This window comes from Cucurbita pepo, chromosome 3 (genome assembly GCF_057944985.1).
Source record: "Cucurbita pepo subsp. pepo isolate OVF chromosome 3, ASM5794498v1, whole genome shotgun sequence".
In the NCBI taxonomy this organism is placed as follows: Eukaryota; Viridiplantae; Streptophyta; class Magnoliopsida; order Cucurbitales; family Cucurbitaceae; genus Cucurbita; species Cucurbita pepo.
In genome coordinates this window covers 1,724,669-1,741,367 of record NC_141800.1, presented here as the reverse complement: position 1 = coordinate 1,741,367, position 16,699 = coordinate 1,724,669, and the positions used below count along the sequence as shown (strand labels likewise).

General features: G+C 36.5%; 4 protein-coding genes across 14 annotated transcripts; 2 read left to right on the top strand and 2 right to left on the bottom strand.

The window, feature by feature from the left end:
- Window positions 1-244: 244 nt before the first annotated feature.
- LOC111791706 (uncharacterized) lies at window positions 245-1,248 on the bottom strand. 2 transcript variants are annotated; one of them, XM_087122055.1, is made up of 2 exons: window positions 628-1,248; window positions 245-558 (listed from the first exon to the last, which is right to left on the bottom strand). In XM_087122055.1, the coding sequence occupies exons 1-2, from the start codon at window positions 1,246-1,248 to the stop codon at window positions 397-399; spliced, it is 783 nt and encodes a 260-aa protein (XP_086978181.1). In that variant the 3' UTR covers window positions 245-396. The 2 variants fall into 2 exon arrangements, with proteins under 2 accessions (XP_086978181.1, XP_023528938.2); XM_023673170.2 differs by having other exon boundaries at window positions 245-519; window positions 628-1,246.
- A 717-nt stretch (window positions 1,249-1,965) lies between these two features.
- Window positions 1,966-4,939, top strand: LOC111791705 (SPX (SYG1/Pho81/XPR1) domain-containing protein / zinc finger (C3HC4-type RING finger) protein-like protein). 4 transcript variants are annotated; one of them, XM_023673169.2, is made up of 7 exons: window positions 1,966-2,310; window positions 2,468-2,628; window positions 2,742-2,986; window positions 3,094-3,354; window positions 3,443-3,580; window positions 4,191-4,249; window positions 4,394-4,939. In XM_023673169.2, exons 2-7 carry the CDS (start codon window positions 2,475-2,477, stop codon window positions 4,497-4,499), a joined length of 963 nt encoding a protein of 320 aa, XP_023528937.1. In that variant the 5' UTR covers window positions 1,966-2,310; window positions 2,468-2,474; the 3' UTR covers window positions 4,500-4,939. The 4 variants fall into 4 exon arrangements, with proteins under 4 accessions (XP_023528937.1, XP_023528935.1, XP_023528936.1 ...); XM_023673167.2 differs by having other exon boundaries at window positions 1,967-2,310; window positions 2,468-2,643; XM_023673168.2 differs by having other exon boundaries at window positions 1,967-2,310; window positions 2,455-2,643.
- Window positions 4,940-5,190: 251 nt separating this feature from the next.
- On the bottom strand, window positions 5,191-9,670 carry LOC111791703 (suppressor of mec-8 and unc-52 protein homolog 2). 5 transcript variants are annotated; one of them, XM_023673163.2, is made up of 11 exons: window positions 9,452-9,670; window positions 9,181-9,318; window positions 9,017-9,066; window positions 8,534-8,648; window positions 8,227-8,275; window positions 8,013-8,102; window positions 7,135-7,203; window positions 6,906-7,029; window positions 6,295-6,650; window positions 5,784-6,161; window positions 5,191-5,603 (listed from the first exon to the last, which is right to left on the bottom strand). In XM_023673163.2, exons 1-11 carry the CDS (start codon window positions 9,496-9,498, stop codon window positions 5,337-5,339), a joined length of 1,683 nt encoding a protein of 560 aa, XP_023528931.2. In that variant the 5' UTR covers window positions 9,499-9,670; the 3' UTR covers window positions 5,191-5,336. The 5 variants fall into 5 exon arrangements, with proteins under 5 accessions (XP_023528931.2, XP_086978575.1, XP_086978577.1 ...); XM_087122449.1 differs by having other exon boundaries at window positions 9,152-9,318; window positions 9,435-9,664; XM_087122451.1 differs by having other exon boundaries at window positions 8,039-8,102; window positions 8,227-8,930; window positions 9,435-9,664.
- Window positions 9,671-12,726: 3,056 nt separating this feature from the next.
- On the top strand, window positions 12,727-16,242 carry LOC111790707 (myosin-binding protein 7). Of its 3 annotated transcripts, XM_023671730.2 has the most exons (5): window positions 12,727-12,967; window positions 13,139-13,237; window positions 13,437-15,036; window positions 15,402-15,448; window positions 15,813-16,242. In XM_023671730.2, exons 3-5 carry the CDS (start codon window positions 13,657-13,659, stop codon window positions 15,910-15,912), a joined length of 1,527 nt encoding a protein of 508 aa, XP_023527498.1. In that variant the 5' UTR covers window positions 12,727-12,967; window positions 13,139-13,237; window positions 13,437-13,656; the 3' UTR covers window positions 15,913-16,242. The 3 variants fall into 3 exon arrangements, with proteins under 3 accessions (XP_023527498.1, XP_023527499.1, XP_023527497.1); XM_023671731.2 differs by lacking the exon at window positions 13,139-13,237; XM_023671729.2 differs by having other exon boundaries at window positions 12,727-13,237.
- The last annotated feature ends 457 nt before the right edge of the window (window positions 16,243-16,699 follow it).

Genomic DNA, 16,699 nt, shown 5'->3' with positions numbered 1-16,699 from the left:
GATGAGTTTGTGAAACTTTATAATCCTTGTGTACATCCTCCTCAGCACTGCAGTGTAGTGTATAACATGTTCATATACCCCATTTCATTGGTACTAATGAAAACCTTTCCAACTAATTTTCTGTGTGAATCACATTTGGCTTAGAGGCAAGTATTTTAGACTTCTAAACTTTTAATTTTATGTCTAATAGATCGTTGAATTTTCAATTTTGATTGGGTATTCTTGTTTCGTACGAACTGACTAATAGACAAAATTTTGAACGTTTATGTCATTATTATATCGAGATAAGTGTGCCCTTGTTCAAACTATACATTCTGTTTGAACCCTTTCAAATCAAAGGGTTTGAAAGGGTTCAAAGATTCTTACGTTTAGAAGATTTCAAAACCAAAACAACTTTCAAAGAGTGCCTCTTTGAATCTTCATCCTCCCCTCGTCATCAGCAGTCTGATAAAATATGCCTCTTCGAATCTTCATCCTCCCATTGTCATCAGCCATCTGGTAAAATATCCTCCTCCCTTCCTGTTTAGGTAATGTGTTCAAGGCTCCAGAATTAGTCGACTGAAAATTCATATCGTGTAAAGTTAGGGTTCATCAAATTGAATTTGGGGTAGTAGTTTAGTAACGTACCTCTGATGTTGAAGGACGTGCAGATTCAAATGAAACCGAAGATGATGTTGAATACAGGTTGGGTTCGGGTTGAGCTAGGGTTTTGTGAACGGAGGATTGAATCTCGGTTTCGATAACTTCAACATTCCATAGAATCCATTCCTGTGTAACGGTACGATGTGGCGCATCGTGAGTGACCGAGTTCCGCCACGGCGGAACACCGCCGTTGCCTCTCAAGAAACTAACGTACTGCGTTTTGAGTCTCACAAGCGAGCGTTCCTTGATCGGCTCCCACTCATGCGACGAGTCCAACTGCTCTGGACGAGTCTGCAGAACCTTCATGCCGGTCATTCCGAGAAATAACCGCTGGTTCGACGCCGTCAAGTACTTGCCGTAGCAGCTCTTGAGTCGGATTCTTGAATTAGAGAACCTAACAAACTCAACACTCCATCTCGCATTCTTCGTCCATCCGTTTCGACTCTGAGTAACGGACTCCTCATCCTCTTCGGCAAACAAATACTTCTTGGTATGGCTTTGGAGCAGCACCACCTTTGCGTTGCGGAACAAATCCATGTTGGAACAAGCCTTATTGGACAAATACGAAACTCCATAATTAATTATATAAAAAAATGGCGGAAGCATCTGATGCTATGACTGTCACAGTTTTACCCATACTTCCACTCTCCAATCATAATCCTCCACGTGTTTCATTTTTGACTTTGATTTGACTCTTTCTGTCCACGTGGCAACTGGTCAAAGAACCTTCCTCGCTTCTTCCATCTCTCCTCTTTTAAAGTTTTTGGAATAAAAATTGTTCTTTGTTATCTTGTAAATTCCACGTTTTAATTACCAAATTAATATTTGGCAAAATATTAATTAACGAATAATTTATATTTTGGTAAAAAGAGCTTTTGAAATTTTATTAAAAAAAATATATTTACCTACCATTTGATTTTGTATGATGAACCAAAAAAAAAAAAAAAAACAGAGAATGTTATGAAGGAAAGTCCACGTGGCTACATGAGGGATGGGGAGCCACGTGACACGTCAGTTTTTTCTTCACAAGACACGTGTCAGTGTGTTCTGTTCAATTTAATTACATTTTTTTTTCTATAAACAAAATCAATATCTTTTAAGTTTAAAATTAAGAATAAAAAATATCATTTTAAATCAAAAATCAAAAATAAAAAACGAAATATTTTGGTTTTATTTTAAAATGGAGCAATATTTAAAAAAAAAAATTGAAATCTTACCAAACTTGTATTTGAGGATAAATTTGTAATTTAACATAAAAAAAATATTATTTTATGATATGGAAAAAAGGGATTAATTGGATTTTTCTTTTTCATTGAACCACCTACCAGTAAAAGACCGTAGTGGGAAATAGCAATAGAACACTTGGAATCCGCACTCTGCATGTAACCAGCCGCCATTTTCAACCACGGCACCCGCTGAAAGTGCGCGGCATCGTTATACTTTGAAACGAATTCTCCTTTTCTGTGGCGAACGAATTCCATTGCTCATCCCTCCTTCTCTCTAAGATTTTCGTTTCCTCTTTCGATTTTCTCGGATTTCTCTTCTTAACTTTCCCATTCTCCGTTTGGCTGAACAGAAATTTCAAGAAACCGAATAAAACAAGACCCGAGAACACGCCTTTTTCTTCCTTGTATAGTTTCGATTCGGTTGGTCTCCTTCTAGTTTGAGGTAAGTTTTGTTGAACTTTGGCATGCTGGTTCTGTTTTGCCCGATTCCTATTGTTTTCCCCCCCAAAATCCATGGGTCTCAGAATCTCCCCTTAAATTTTCAGGTGTTTTAGGGTTTTTTTTTTTTTTATTTTTTATTTTTTAGTTTTATCTATTAGGTGAAAGATGAAATTCGGAGAGACGTTCATGGAATATTTGCACGGAGATCGAGAGTGGTTCCTGGACAAATGTTCGCATGTCGAGTATAAGCGGCTGAAGAAGGTTCTTAAGAGTTGTCGGACTTGCAGACTTAATGATTCTTGCACCAATGAATGTGAATGCAAGTCTTGCCCTCGTAAGATCGTCAATACGTCGTTTTCTTCTGACTTCTTAGCTGGTTCTCTCTAATCAGTTGTTGGACTTTGAAATTAATTGAATATTTTGGCTTTGCAGTGTGTGATCAGCTGTTTTTTTCGGAGTTGATGAGGGAAGCCTTGGATATTGCGGGGTGTTTCAGCACGAGAGTTAGACATCTTCTTCATCTTCATGTTGCTGGGGGTATTGAGAGATACATGGCGCGATTGGTTCAGTGCTTTAAAACTGATCAAACGACGATGATACAAGAAGGTCGCATGCTGATTGAATATGTTACGATGAATGCTATTGCTATCAGAAAGATTCTTAAGAAATACGATAAGGTGAGTTTCACCCTAAATAAATATTTTGAAGATTTGTGAATTTGACATTGGAATTTGTTTTTTACAATTTAAGAACATAATTTTTGTGCTTGAATAATCGACTACAGGTGCATAGCTCTGTAAACGGAAAGAACTTTAAGTTGAAAATGCGAGCTGAACATATTGAGCTTTTGCAATCACCATGGCTTATAGAATTGGGTGCTTTTTGTTTGAATTTTAAAAGATCCGGTGATGGAGATTTTCCCTCAGAATTCTCCACTCACTTTTCTTTTGATGTCGATGTTGATGTTGATGACACACCAAAAATGACATTGATGCTTCCAGATTCTATGAAGTTGGAATATGATCTTACTTGCCCTATATGCTTGGTAAGTTTTCTGGTCTTGGCTGTAATCCAGAGGGATGGCAGTAGTTGGAGTTCATTTGATAAGCCTCTGAAGTTGGATCATGTTACAGGATACACTATTTGATCCATATGCTTTGGGTTGTGGCCATCTCTTCTGCAAATCATGTGTTTGTTTAGCTGCTTCCGCGATGATCTGTGATGGACCAAAGGCTGCCAGCCCGGAGTCCAAATGCCCTGTTTGTAGAGAGGTTTGTGTTTGGTATTTGAAGCAATTAGATTATTCTTCATGACCAACTAAGATTTGAAAAGTTTGAGAAAAAGACAAATTCAGGAGAAAATTAAATGTCATGAACCACGATTGATGTAGTACTTGATAAGTGGAAATATCTCCAATGTTTTTTTTTTTTACTTCATACAACCATGTTCTTGAATGCTTCCTAGCTTAAACATGTTCTCTGATGCTAGTTTGCTTTTAAAATCTTGCTATTTACATGCCCATTAGTCAACATCCTTTAGCTGTTTTTCCCCCAAATGGAGAACACTTGCATATTCAAAAGGAAAAGAGAAGTACATGAAGGAAGGTCATGAAAAAATAATTAAAACCAAGAAATAACAATTTCTTCTGTCATGTTTGCTTAGAATATCTGCTGTCACCTGTTATCCAGAATTTCATCTAAGTTTCCCTTTTCTTCTATCTACTACTTAGATATCGTTTAAGAAAGTTCATCCCTTTTGAATGTTCTACTCTCGCTCAACACAACATTTATGTTGATGAGATATTCTACTCCATGAAAATTTAGAGGTTCTATTGAGCAAAAGAATCGAGCTATTATGAACTGTTATTTGTTTCTAATGCAGACTGGGGTATATCCTAAAGCATTGCACATGATGGAACTGGATATGCTTTTGAAAAGAAGGTTTAGAAACTCGGAACCTCTTTCCTTTCCGTCACCATTATGCTTTTATTTAATAATAGTATCAACAAAAACATGTCTATGTAGTAAATTTTAGTTGAGTTGGCATGATGAAATACAACTTATTGTTTTAACAACTCTCTTCAGGTGTAAAGGGTACTGGAAGGAGAGGCTGACGGAAGAACGAGCGAGGGTGCTGAAGCAAACCAAAGATTTCTGGGATTCCCAGACTAGATTTGTGGTCGGTTATTAAAATTTACAGTACCACCATTTATCAGTCTGATTTTCTTATACAACAGGCTGCTGCTGCATTTGTTGCCATTCTGGAGTTGGTGGTGGCAACTTTTCTTTTGAAAATAACGTTGGCTGCTGCCTGTTTATGCAAAAGATCTGGTTGGAAATCCAAAAATCCACGCGTGCAAACACGGATGTGGACTCTTTCGAGTAAGAAAGTATTGACTTTGCCTTTGTTTTTGTCATTTTCCTTGTCCCTTCCAGATGCGGAGTATTTGATCTGGGTTTTGTCTTGAGTTACTTGAGATAAATAAAAGAAACAAAAACACACTTCAAAATGTAATGATTACCAATTACATTAAGTAGTCTAGTGGTTGGTTTGGTGGTATTTGTTTAAGAATGAACAATTATTGTTTTTCATATTTGCTTGGTTATATTAATAAATCTTCAACAACTAAAGTATGGTGTGGTTGGTGGTTAGATATTGGTACTACTTTTTCTTCTAGGTGGTAGTTTCTTTATTTGCTTTTTTTTGGGTTAAAATATTAAACAAAGTAGAGTTTTGAATTTATGACTTTTAAAGTGAATCCACTCTCCTTGATCATAAAAGTTTACTCAGTCTTTTAAATCCACTCTCCTTAGTTTATGACTTTTGAATTTGAGCTAAAATAAAGTTTGAAATAGAACGACTAAAATAGAATGTTTGCAAGTGTAAGATGCAATTGTAGAATGAGATTAAATAAGGTTAAAAGAAACTAAGACCAAGTTTGTGGTGTCATCTTTATTTTCCTTTTTCAAAATTATACACCTTCCAGCTATGCTTTTAAGGATCATCCCATTCCCATTGCCAATCAACTCAAATTCTAATCTTCTTTCCCGGTTGTATATCATCATCATCATCCCCATCCATGTCCTTCTCCATTTTCTTTTTTGCTAGTATCTTGTTGATCTTGTGCAGTTCATTGTTGAGTTTCTGGTCCTTGTTTTGCTTTCGTGTCTTACGACCGTCTTGCATCTTCACACCGAACTGGAACGCAGCTTTTGGCATCGCTTCCTTCTGCTCATTGTACTTTGCCCACTCCTCCTCTGTCTCAAAGTCCCATCGGTGAAGGCGGCCCTTCGCCTACAAATATGAATATCGAAGTCAATATTCAAACCCAGTACACTAAACCGATACGATTGGGTTTTCATCAAAGACAAACTCAGAATGGATTAATTAATTCAGACTACTGTAAAGAACCACATATTTTCAAATAAAGATCTTGAAGTACTCTCAATTCCTAAAGTAGTGATCAGAAATTACCCGGCCTCCCATGTCCATTTTCGATAAGTCATCTTCATCGTCACTGTCCACGATTTCACGGTTATACTCTTGATATCCAGGATAACATTCAGAATAACTCTCTGATATGAAGTTGGGATCCTTCTCTCGTGCATCTCTCTCTCTCAGTTGCTGTAGTCTCTGATCGTCTCTCTTGAATACTGACCCTAAACCCCTATCTTTCTCTTCTTGAGTCATGAGGTGGGGATCGTGTTGCACTCCTGTTTGCATATCATATGCCTGCATGTTGAGCTGAAGGTACTGTTCAGAATAAGCCAGTTGATCAGAATACTGGTAATCCTGCCACTCTCCTTGGTAGCCAGCAGGAAACGCTTGAGGTTGCATCACCCCATAACCATTCTGCAACATCATTGAACTCAGATAAGAACACAGAAGGTTAAAAACTGGAACAAGCAAAGAATCCAATGACTCTGTATTAGCTTGCAATTTGAAAGGCTGTTACGAATCTTCGAGTTGAACAAGATCAACTTACTGCTTCTTGCCATTCTTGAGGTGGTCCAGAGGGTGGGACAGGACCATAAGCAGGTTCAGAGAAATAACTAGGTTTCTCCTTATTTCGAGGAGATTCTTCCATGTCTTCTGAAAGAGGACTCTGGCTCAGGTCCTTACCAGGAACAGTGTAATCAACGCCGTCACCGACAAAAATATCATCTTCGTCTACTCTTGCGACAACTGGTCCTTGCTTCTCCTTTAAAACTATTTGATTTTTCTTGAGAGGAGGTGGAGGGGGCAACATCTCTCTTTCCGTTTGCTTCTTTGGCACACCAGCATCAAGTGTTGATGGCTTGTTGTTTCCAACATATTCATTAACAATAGCTGAAATCTTCCCTGCAAAGAAAATACAAAAAGAACGGTAAATTAAAAGGTAAAAACGGGTGGGATATGAACAAAATCCCACTAGCTTGCCTAAATTCATTAAATGCTTGCACTTTTTATGCCCATGTGCACGTATATGCTCTAAGTACGACATAAAATATTTTATTCACACATAATCCGGTTCATTACAAACCTACATTCGCATGAGAGAAACTGAAGAACAATAATCATGCTTCCTATGATACTTAATTAATGAAAAGGGATTACCTTTTACATCTTTATCCTTCTTTTTCTTCTTTAGAACCTTCCCTGAGGATCCAAGACGAAGATACGACATAATCTTAGCAATTCGATCTAGTACAGAACCATCAACATTGACGGTCACCATTTCCTGCACCAGTAAACCAACGATGAAAATTAGGTGCATTGTACAAAACTTCAGAGGAAATGATGTGAGGAAAGAAGGATTTCACCAAGAGATCAAGAAGAAATGAACCTCTGGCACTGGACAGTCGGCTTTACTTCTATGCAAGGTAGTTGGAATATCATGAGAATATCCACCCTCCTGTGAATAAGATATCAGATAAGTAGTCAAGTAAAATTCAGTAAGAGCATCACGAGCAAGTGAGAGAATAAATTTCACTGGATAAAAAATTGACTCATGCCCCTTCTACCAAACAAGGATTTGGTGAGGATTATTGAAAGAGTAGTCCTACATTGGCTAATTAAGAGGAAGATCATGGGTTTATAAGTAAGCAACACTATCTTCATTGGTATGAGAGGCCTTTCTGGGAAACCAAAAGCAAAGCCATGAGAGCTTATGCTCAAAGTGGACAATATCATACCATTGTAGAGAGTTGTGGGTTCTAACAGGATTCTCTCCGAGGATTTAGCACCACAAACCAGCCACCTTTATGTACTCTTCCAGACAATCAAGATCACTACTAAATATTTCTAGATTCTAGTACTTCATTATACATCCACATAACACGGTGGTGCAAGTTAACAAAGATGGAGTTTTTTTTTTTTTTTTTTTCTCTTTTACTGATAAGATAATTTTTTAAAAAAATCATTCTGTTGAATGCAATTACGCTCTTGTTCGTGCAATCTGAAATTACATTACTGGATCTTCAACTTTGTCCAATTTTACCTATGTGCACCAATTCCATCCATATGATCTCATGCATGTAAAAATTGAAGAAAGCCTCTGAGCACATACTAACCACAGATCAACAAACAATAATGTGGGTAAAGGTCCAAAGAAAACCCTGTTACTTTTGAAATGAGCCCCCAGCTGAAATGGAGGGAGGGCCATGATATGTCTTCAGACAGCTTTATTCAAACTAACTAGGATAAAAGGAAAACATTGATTACCATGTTCAAAATAAATGATGTTCTACCAGGAAGGAATGTCTCATTTGACTTAATAACTGTCTGGGGCTTGACGATCCATTTGTATACTGACTGAAATACAGAAGATTGGCCACAGATCGTTAGCACAAACAGCTCACAGAAGCATGACCAAAATCTTCAAAGAAACAGAAACACTATTTAACAGAATTTTAATATTTAGAGAATTAAAATACACCTTTGCTGTTGCAGTGCGAAACAACACTTGTTGATCTTCCTTGGGTGTACTTCAGTATCAGCATTCAGAAAATCATTATCAATGGTCATTACGATAAAAGAAAAGAGAATGCTGAGAAAAACATCATAGTCCAAACAGAATGGATAATCTTCTAAATATTTAACTAAATTAGGCGAGGATTAGATGAAATAGAGAAGTAAACACAAAAAGAACAGAGATTCTAAGACAAGTATTATCAAGTTCTTTAACTGCATTCGAAAAAATGAACAATCGAGATAAATGGGTGGTGGCGGTGGCGATCAGATACCTAGCTTTCCCTTCAGCATCGCCCCCAGAATCTGGCTTCTTGTCAATCTCACTTCTTACTTTATTGAGCAAGGCATAATCCAAACCTTTCACCAAGTGGGTATGCTCAACGTCCCCTGCATCAAAGCAGCTCAAAAAAATAATACAACATAAAGTAAAAACAATAATAATGGCTTGGGAATATCCCCTGGTTTAGACTTCAACCAAAAAGCTATAAATATTACCAAGGTACGAGCAACTCCAAATGCATAATTAATGATTAAGAACTCCTCTGAAAGGCCACAATCCAATCGCTTATGGACCAGCAAGGAGGGAAAAGGGCGAGTTGTACTTGTAGAACACACTATTGATTAGTCACCCCCCACCGCCACCCCAAATTTAAATATATCCACCCGATTCTGAATTGGATGCAAAGGAAGAACAGTTCCTAATTTTACAAAGTTAAAAAACACAAACTGAAAAACCTCATTCTACTGGAACGAACCTCCAAGGTACTTGCTCTTCTCAATGGATAACTTGTGTGCATCAGCCGCCCTGGAAAAAATGAAGTAACACTAAAAAAATGAGCATAGAAAGTAAGAAGAAAATACTTCACATGCAAATTACAGAAGAAAATTGCATTGAGCAAACGGAGGAAGCAGGTCTAACCGAATGTCGACAGTCCCAGGAGGGGCAACCGCATGAAAACCCAGCTCGCTGGATTCATAATCAGGATTCTGATCTTCTCTTCGTTCTTTAGCTCGATCTCTGTATTTTGGCGTTTCTGGTTCTTCAGTTTTCTCCTCCCTGTTACATTATGCATCGAATGAGGCATATTAATACCATTTCCCAAAATTTTCTGACAAAAACTCAGCCGGAAGAAACTATAGCATGGAAGAATCAAATAAAACAACAGAAATTACAGATACTGAAGCTATACTTGTGACGAGCAAATTTATCCTTGTAATGCTTTTTTGCCGAACTCATTTACACAAATTTTGAGATTGTAGCCTCCAACTGGAACAAGGATGTGTTTAAATCCCGATGGATGAAGCTAGGGTTTTGCAAATTCCCCAAAATTTGAAGCTACCGTGTAAGAAATTCCTCTGATCAGTGAAATTGGGGAGTTTTCACGGATGGGAACTGACGAGAAAGAAGGGTACAAACTGTAATATTCACCTTTAGCTTTACCCAATTTTGTCATTTTATCACAAGCCCAACAAATTCCCAACTTGCAAACAGTAAGATTTATTGGGCTTATTGGGCTCGCGTAAGGCCCATAAGCATAACTATTAGATAAGCCCAACCCATTCCGAACTTGCAAGCAGTAAAACTTATTGGGCTTATTGACCTTGTATGAGGCCCCATAAGCCTAACTATTAGAGAAGCCCAACGTATTCCCAACTTGCAAACAGTAAATTTTATTGGGCTTATTGGGCTTGTTTGAGGCCCATAAGCCTAACTATTAGAGAAGCCCAACCCATTCCCAACTTGCAAACAGTAAAATTTATTGGCCTTATTGGGCTTGTGTGAGGCCCATAAGCCTAACTATTAAAGAAGCCCAACCCATTGCCAACTTGCAAACAGTAAAATTTATTGTGCTTATTGGGCTTGCGTGTGGCCCATAAGCCTAACTATTAGAGAAGCCCAACGTATTCCCAACTTGCAAACAGTAAAATTTATTGGCCTTATTGGGCTTGTGTGAGGCCCATAAGCCTAACTATTAGAGAAGCCCAACCCATTCCGAACTTGCAAACAGTAAAATTTATTGGCCTTATTGGGCTTGTGTGAGGCCCATAAGCCTAACTATTAAAGAAGCTCAACCCATTGCCAACTTGCAAACAGTAACATTTATTGTGCTTATTGGGCTTGCGTGAGGCCCATAAGCCTAACTATTAGAGAAGCCCAACCCATTCCCAACTTGCTAACAGTACAATTTATTGGGCTTGCGTGAGGCCCATAAGCCTAACTATTAGAGAAGCCCAACCCATTCCCAACTTGCAAACAGTAACATTTATTGGGCTTATTGGGCTTGTGTGAGGCCCATAATCCTAACTAATAGAGAAGCCTATCAGGGGCATTTTGGTATGCTGGGAAGTCTTTTCCTACCTCTAGCCCAACTTTTTAAAGTAAAAAATTAAATAATTATAAAATTAGTTTTAATTTTACTAAAATTAGTATCGGATTTAATTTGCTAGCTGAATAAATAAAAATATTTATGAAAAATATTAGAGTTGTAAATTTTAACGTAAGAATTATAATGAATTTGTAGGTATTTGTATTAATAAATAGTAATTAATATGGTAGAAAATTAGGGTTTGGATTTATTTTATTTTAGGCATTATTTATTATTTGCATTAATAATTATTTTTTATTGTTTCTATTTTCAAATATATACATCTTTGAAAGTTAGGGAAAATATTAAATGCATGAGTGCAATTTTGGAAATTTTTTCTTATTTAAAAAAAAATCAAAATGGGTGTTGGAAATTGCACTATATTTTTTATAAACATATTTAAAATCCATAAAAAGGAAAAATAAATAAATAAAAAACAGAACCACTATTCCCAGCTAAATATCAGCCGGTGGTTGTCTGTCAAAGCCTGTATAAAGAAGACACCTGTCCCACAATTTTCTTTAGCCATATCTTTTTATATTTAAAATCATTTTTTTATATTTAAAAATAAAAATAACGAAATTTATAACATAAACGAAAAATCATATTTAACAATAATACTCGAATAGTATTAATATTAAATCAAGTTATATTCATTATAAAAAATAGTTGTATAATTAATATTAAAATAAACTTCGTGAAAACTAATATATATGAAAATTAATAACTAAATCGACTTACAATTGGTAAGTGATCATTTAGTCACACTTTTTAATTAGAAGTCTATTAATTCATTTATTTTACATATTAATATTTTTTATACATGAATTCCTACCAACTTTAGAACTAATTGATTTAATTGTTTATTATATAGTTTATTCTTGATTTTACATGGTCAAAGTCAAGATAGAAAATGACGGGGTAAGGCCAAACACGCCATATTTGATTTGGTTCGTAGTTATAAGAATTTGAAATTTTCCTATGATTTAATAATTTCGTTATATGTACACTTTAAAGCTCGCAAGTCATAATAAACATGGCTACCACCCGCGAAAAAAGATTAGGAAAGATTCATAAATATCGTGATAATTATTTTATATTTTAAATGTGGCATTTCTTAATTGAATTCAAAAATAATTTAAAAAATATACATTAATTAGAAACGGAGGAAAGTTCTATTATTAAACACAAAATTAATAGTTTAATTAATATTTATATCTATTGTTTATAAAATAATGTAATGATGTAAAGTTGCCAAATACAAATTAAATTAATGTCATTAACTTACCATTTGTATTTGGATTATAATATTACAAAGAAAGATTTTTTTATTTATTATTATTTTTTTTTATCAATCGATAATGGGCAATCATCGCAATCTAAGCTCAAGCTGTCTGGGAGAATTCTTGAGTTAATCTTTGTTATGGTCAAACCTTGACGTTTTCGACTCTCATTTTCAAAGGCTTTCTATCCATTTGACCGTTTTTTAAAGGTTTAATGGTCAATGCTTAGCTCTGAATTATAACTTGGTTATTGTAGATTTAATTGATTAAGTTATTTGAATTATATACGTATACAATAACTATGAAGAATCATGGTTTAATTTTAAGATTATAACGGTTCTTAAACTTAAAAAGAAGATAAGAGTAGCGGATCTCGCAAATCAATGGATATAAGTCAAAAGTTTCTATGATTGGCCAAATAAGCAACCATACCGTTTCCTAAAAATAAAATATTTCATTAACAAATTTTTGAGAGAATTTGCAAAAATACCCCTAAACGCTCGAGGATGTTACTAATCACGCCCTCGTTCCTTATTTTGTTAATTCAAACATTGGTAACTAAAATTTACAATTAAGTCCTTAATAATATTATAAAATACAAAATCGCTATCAGAGTAAAATTTAGTTTATTTATTTATATAAAATTAGGGGTAATATTTAAGTGTTAAAAACCTGATAAATTACAGTCTTATAAGACGTAAAATTGAAGGATATAATTGTAATTGGAGACATTATTTTTGAAATTTTTACAAAAAGAAAATGATGAGTGAAATGACGAGATAATTAATTAGTTGGTATAAAAGCTCCGACGAACAAACTTCTAACGGATCGGCGAGTCTCTCCGAAATCTGGCCGTCCATCTCTCTCTCCCTCTCTCGCTCGTTCGCGTCTCTTTCTCTCTGCTCAAACTTTTCTCTTCTCTCTCATCAACAATATCGCAGAAATCGAGAAACCCGACTGAAAAAGACCTGATACAACAAATAATTCCATTTAATTTAGGGTTTTCCAAATCTCTCTTCTTCTCTTCCCCTCCAAATTCTGTTTCCCTCCATAAAAGGTATCCCCGGTTTGGTGTTCCCGTGTTTTTTTTTTTTTTTTTTTTTTTTTTTAATTATTGTTTACGGGCTATAAGCTTGATTTTTCGATTCGAAGAAAAGTGGGGGAACGTTTTCTGTTATCTGGGTTGTTTTGGCCGCTGAGTTTCTTTAATCTCTCGTTCTCGAATCAGATTTTGTTTGGGGGAAATGGATTTTTCGCGGGAAAATACGAACAGTTTGTGATTTTCAGCTCTTTCTACGCCTTCTTCGGTCATTTTAGCTCTTGTAAGGTATGGAGGTTTCTTACTTTCGCTCGTTTCGTGTTATGGTTTCGTTCTATTTGGTTTTGTGGAAATGATTTTTGAAATGGAGGAGAAAATGGCCCTGAAATGACGTTTATTGATTTATCTGTTTGCTGATCTAGGTTGTTGTAGTGGTATGATGATTTCTTATTATTAAGTTCTGACTTCATTTCATTTTCCCAATTAGGTAGTTTTGTTCCCTTTGTTTCTGATATTGGAGGAAGAAGAGCTGTTGTTAGGAGGGAAGAGAATTGTATACAGAAGTCCACAATTCAAGAGAGTGGATTTGAGCACTTCAATGCCGGGTCATTTTTATCTTGTTTGGATTCATCTTTAGTTGTAGAATAGAATCAAATTGTGTTGCAATTTCTATTCGAATTGTTTAGACTTTGAATGCTCATTGGTTTATGGATTCGGAGGCAGTTCCAGCTTCATTGGATTCGGTGAAATACTGTAATTGCCCGTGCAGTTGTTCGTTATCTACTGGGCCATTAACTACTTGGATTCGATCTGTAAAACGGAAGTATGATGAATTGGATTCAAATAGCCCTTTCACTATTGTTGGGTTGGATAACTTTTCTGTTATACGTGTACAAGTTGAGAATGAATGCAACGCGTTGCGGGAGATGGTTAACAATCAACAACAAGCAATTCAGGACTTGTATACTGAGCTTGAAGAGGAGAGGAATGCTTCTTCATCAGCTGCTAATGAGGCTATGTCAATGATATTGAGGTTGCAAAGGGAGAAGGCGGAGATCCAAATGGAGGCTCGACAATTCAAACGCTTTGCAGAAGAGAAGATTGCACATGATCAACAAGAGCTTGCATCATTTGAGGACTTGTTATATAAAAGAGAGCAAGCTATTCAGTCTCTCACTTGCGAGGTACAAGCTTATAAACATAGAATGATGAGCTATGGGCTAACGGAAGATGAGGCGGATGGTGAGCGGGGTGAGCAAAGTTGTAGCCAGAATATTGTGGAATATGAGGCTCAGTGTGAAACTCCCATGTATGATTACCCTCCTCTAAGATGCAACTTAAACGAGGCTCAAGGTCCTTTGGACCATGATAACGATATTGCTGATATTGAGAAATATGCCTTTGGTGAAACCCCGCGCAATCGAGATCACGTAATGAATTTGGGAAATAGGATCAGCCAATTGGAGAGAAGTTCTAGCTACAATCATCCGGATGCGGAGTTCTTTGGTGGTACAAAGAACGTTTTAGAGAAGGTGATTGTGGGGCAATCTCCTAGGAGGCCTAGACATTCCAGTAAGTTTTCCAATGATTCAAGTTTCTTCACAGGTATGCCCCAAGTGAATGAATCTCCAAGACATACATCAAGCCTCAAGAAGGAACATGTCTCGCAGAGTGAGGACTACTCTAATTTGAGGAAAATGGATAATGCATCTGAAGTTGGTGATGACACGAGTGATAGAGTTTATACCATTGACTCTATTCACAACGTAGCAACATATAACGGTTCTTACGAGTCCAAGCCAGCAGTTGGCATTTATGAAGACTATATAACGACCCCCAGAGGGTCACTGAATCATGTCGGTTTTGGAGATCCTGAAGTCAAGAAACTTTATTTGAGGCTTCAGGCACTTGAAGCTGACAGAGAATCAATGAGACAAGCACTTATTTCAATGCGAACCGATAAGGCCCAACTGGTGTTACTGAAAGAAATAGCTCAACATCTATATAAGGGGATGTCACCAGAGAGGCAAGTAGTCGTGAAGAAGCCATCCATTCCGGGGAGCTTTTCTTTCATGGCAGTTTTTAAGGTGATTTAGCTGTGTTTATGTTATTCACATGAAGCCCCTTTAGACATTGATACATTTTATGATCTTGCACTGCTTTCACTGAAACTATTCACGAATAGCTTTCTTATCTTATCAATTTCTCCTGTGTGAATGCTTTATACTTCTTTCGGTCGGTTTGTGTTGTGTTTTTTCATTCCGTATTTATCCTTTTCTGGTCATTTGAATCCTGACACGCTTGGTGAATGCTCGCTTGATCGTGGATTATGAACGATACGTTCGCTTTATTGGTTTTTTATAGCAACAAACATTACATCTGTCATTGCCTTCTTCTGATGTTTCTTTTGCTCTTACATCATCTAATTATCTTCCACCTTTTATGAATGCAGTGGATCGCATCCTTCGTTTTCTGGAGAAGAAAAGCCCGTCGAAGCAAGTAAGTACTTCTTGCCATTCTAAATAACAGCTAATTTAGGGCAGTTCTTGTTTTTCTTCCTTTATCCTTTAGCTGTTCACTTGAATTCTGTCGACATGTTCCAACTTTTTGTTCATCTGTGCCATTACTGCCATGGAGGTGGACTGGGGAGATAAAGTTAGCTGTTTAATCTGTAGATTTGTAGACAATAGCAACATTGTGGGATATCTCTAGCTCGTTAGCTTTTCAAGTTGAATTAAGGGAACCCGAATATTCTTACAAAAGATATCATCGTTCTTATGCATTCTATGTCTTCCGACACGGTTATATGTCTGTGATGGTACTGTTTCTACCTCCATTATTCATCTCTCTTATGGGACTACAGGTACTTGTTTGGTTTGTCAAACGGTGTTGGCTTGCTAATGCTTCTCGAAAAGGGTACACACGCGAGGCAGTGGAGATGTCTTTCTAGCACACAAGTTTAAAACCACGCACCTGATGTTCATATCCAATCAAACCCGACATCCCGTATATGTGTATGTCAAGTGAATACGATTTCTCTTTTGGTTTTTCTTTTTCTGGATTTGTTGTAGAGGCAGAAAAGGGTAGCGTGCGAGTTGTTCGTTTATTTCGTTGTTTGTGGTTCGATCGTGTTGCTGGTTGATCTGTAAAGCACATATATGATATATAGGAATGCTTTGTTCATAGTGTTTCTACGAATTCTTCTCGAGGAACCTATCATCTGATAGCACTCGCCTGTATATTTCAGATTGAACTTAGTCGAATGCGATGGCTGCCTTCTTTTCAACTTCTCATTTCCAAGATCTTAACTTGTGGTGCCTAGTTTGTTGCATTCTTTACCTTACGCTTGCCCTCTGCACATTAAATCTCTTGTTCTTTCTTCCTTTGAGCTGTGCAAGTGTCCTGTGGCCTATAATTTTTATTCTTTCATGGTTGTGACAGTCTACAGAGAGGGCCTACCGAATTTATGAGACGCAAAAGTTTCTAGTACGACAACAATATTCATATTTCTTCTTGGGTAGAGATAACGATACGTCTATTTCATCGAGAAAATTTCTAGCGTTGCAGTTCCACACAAGTATTAAATATTTTTCTTTAGAGTAAATGATGATAGGAACCTTGACTCTTTACAATCGTATGATATTGTCCACTTTGAGCATAAGCTTTCATAGTTATGATTTTGGTTTTCGACTTCATACCAATAGATATATATCCTTTACTTATAAACTTATAACCAACCCCTTAATTCAA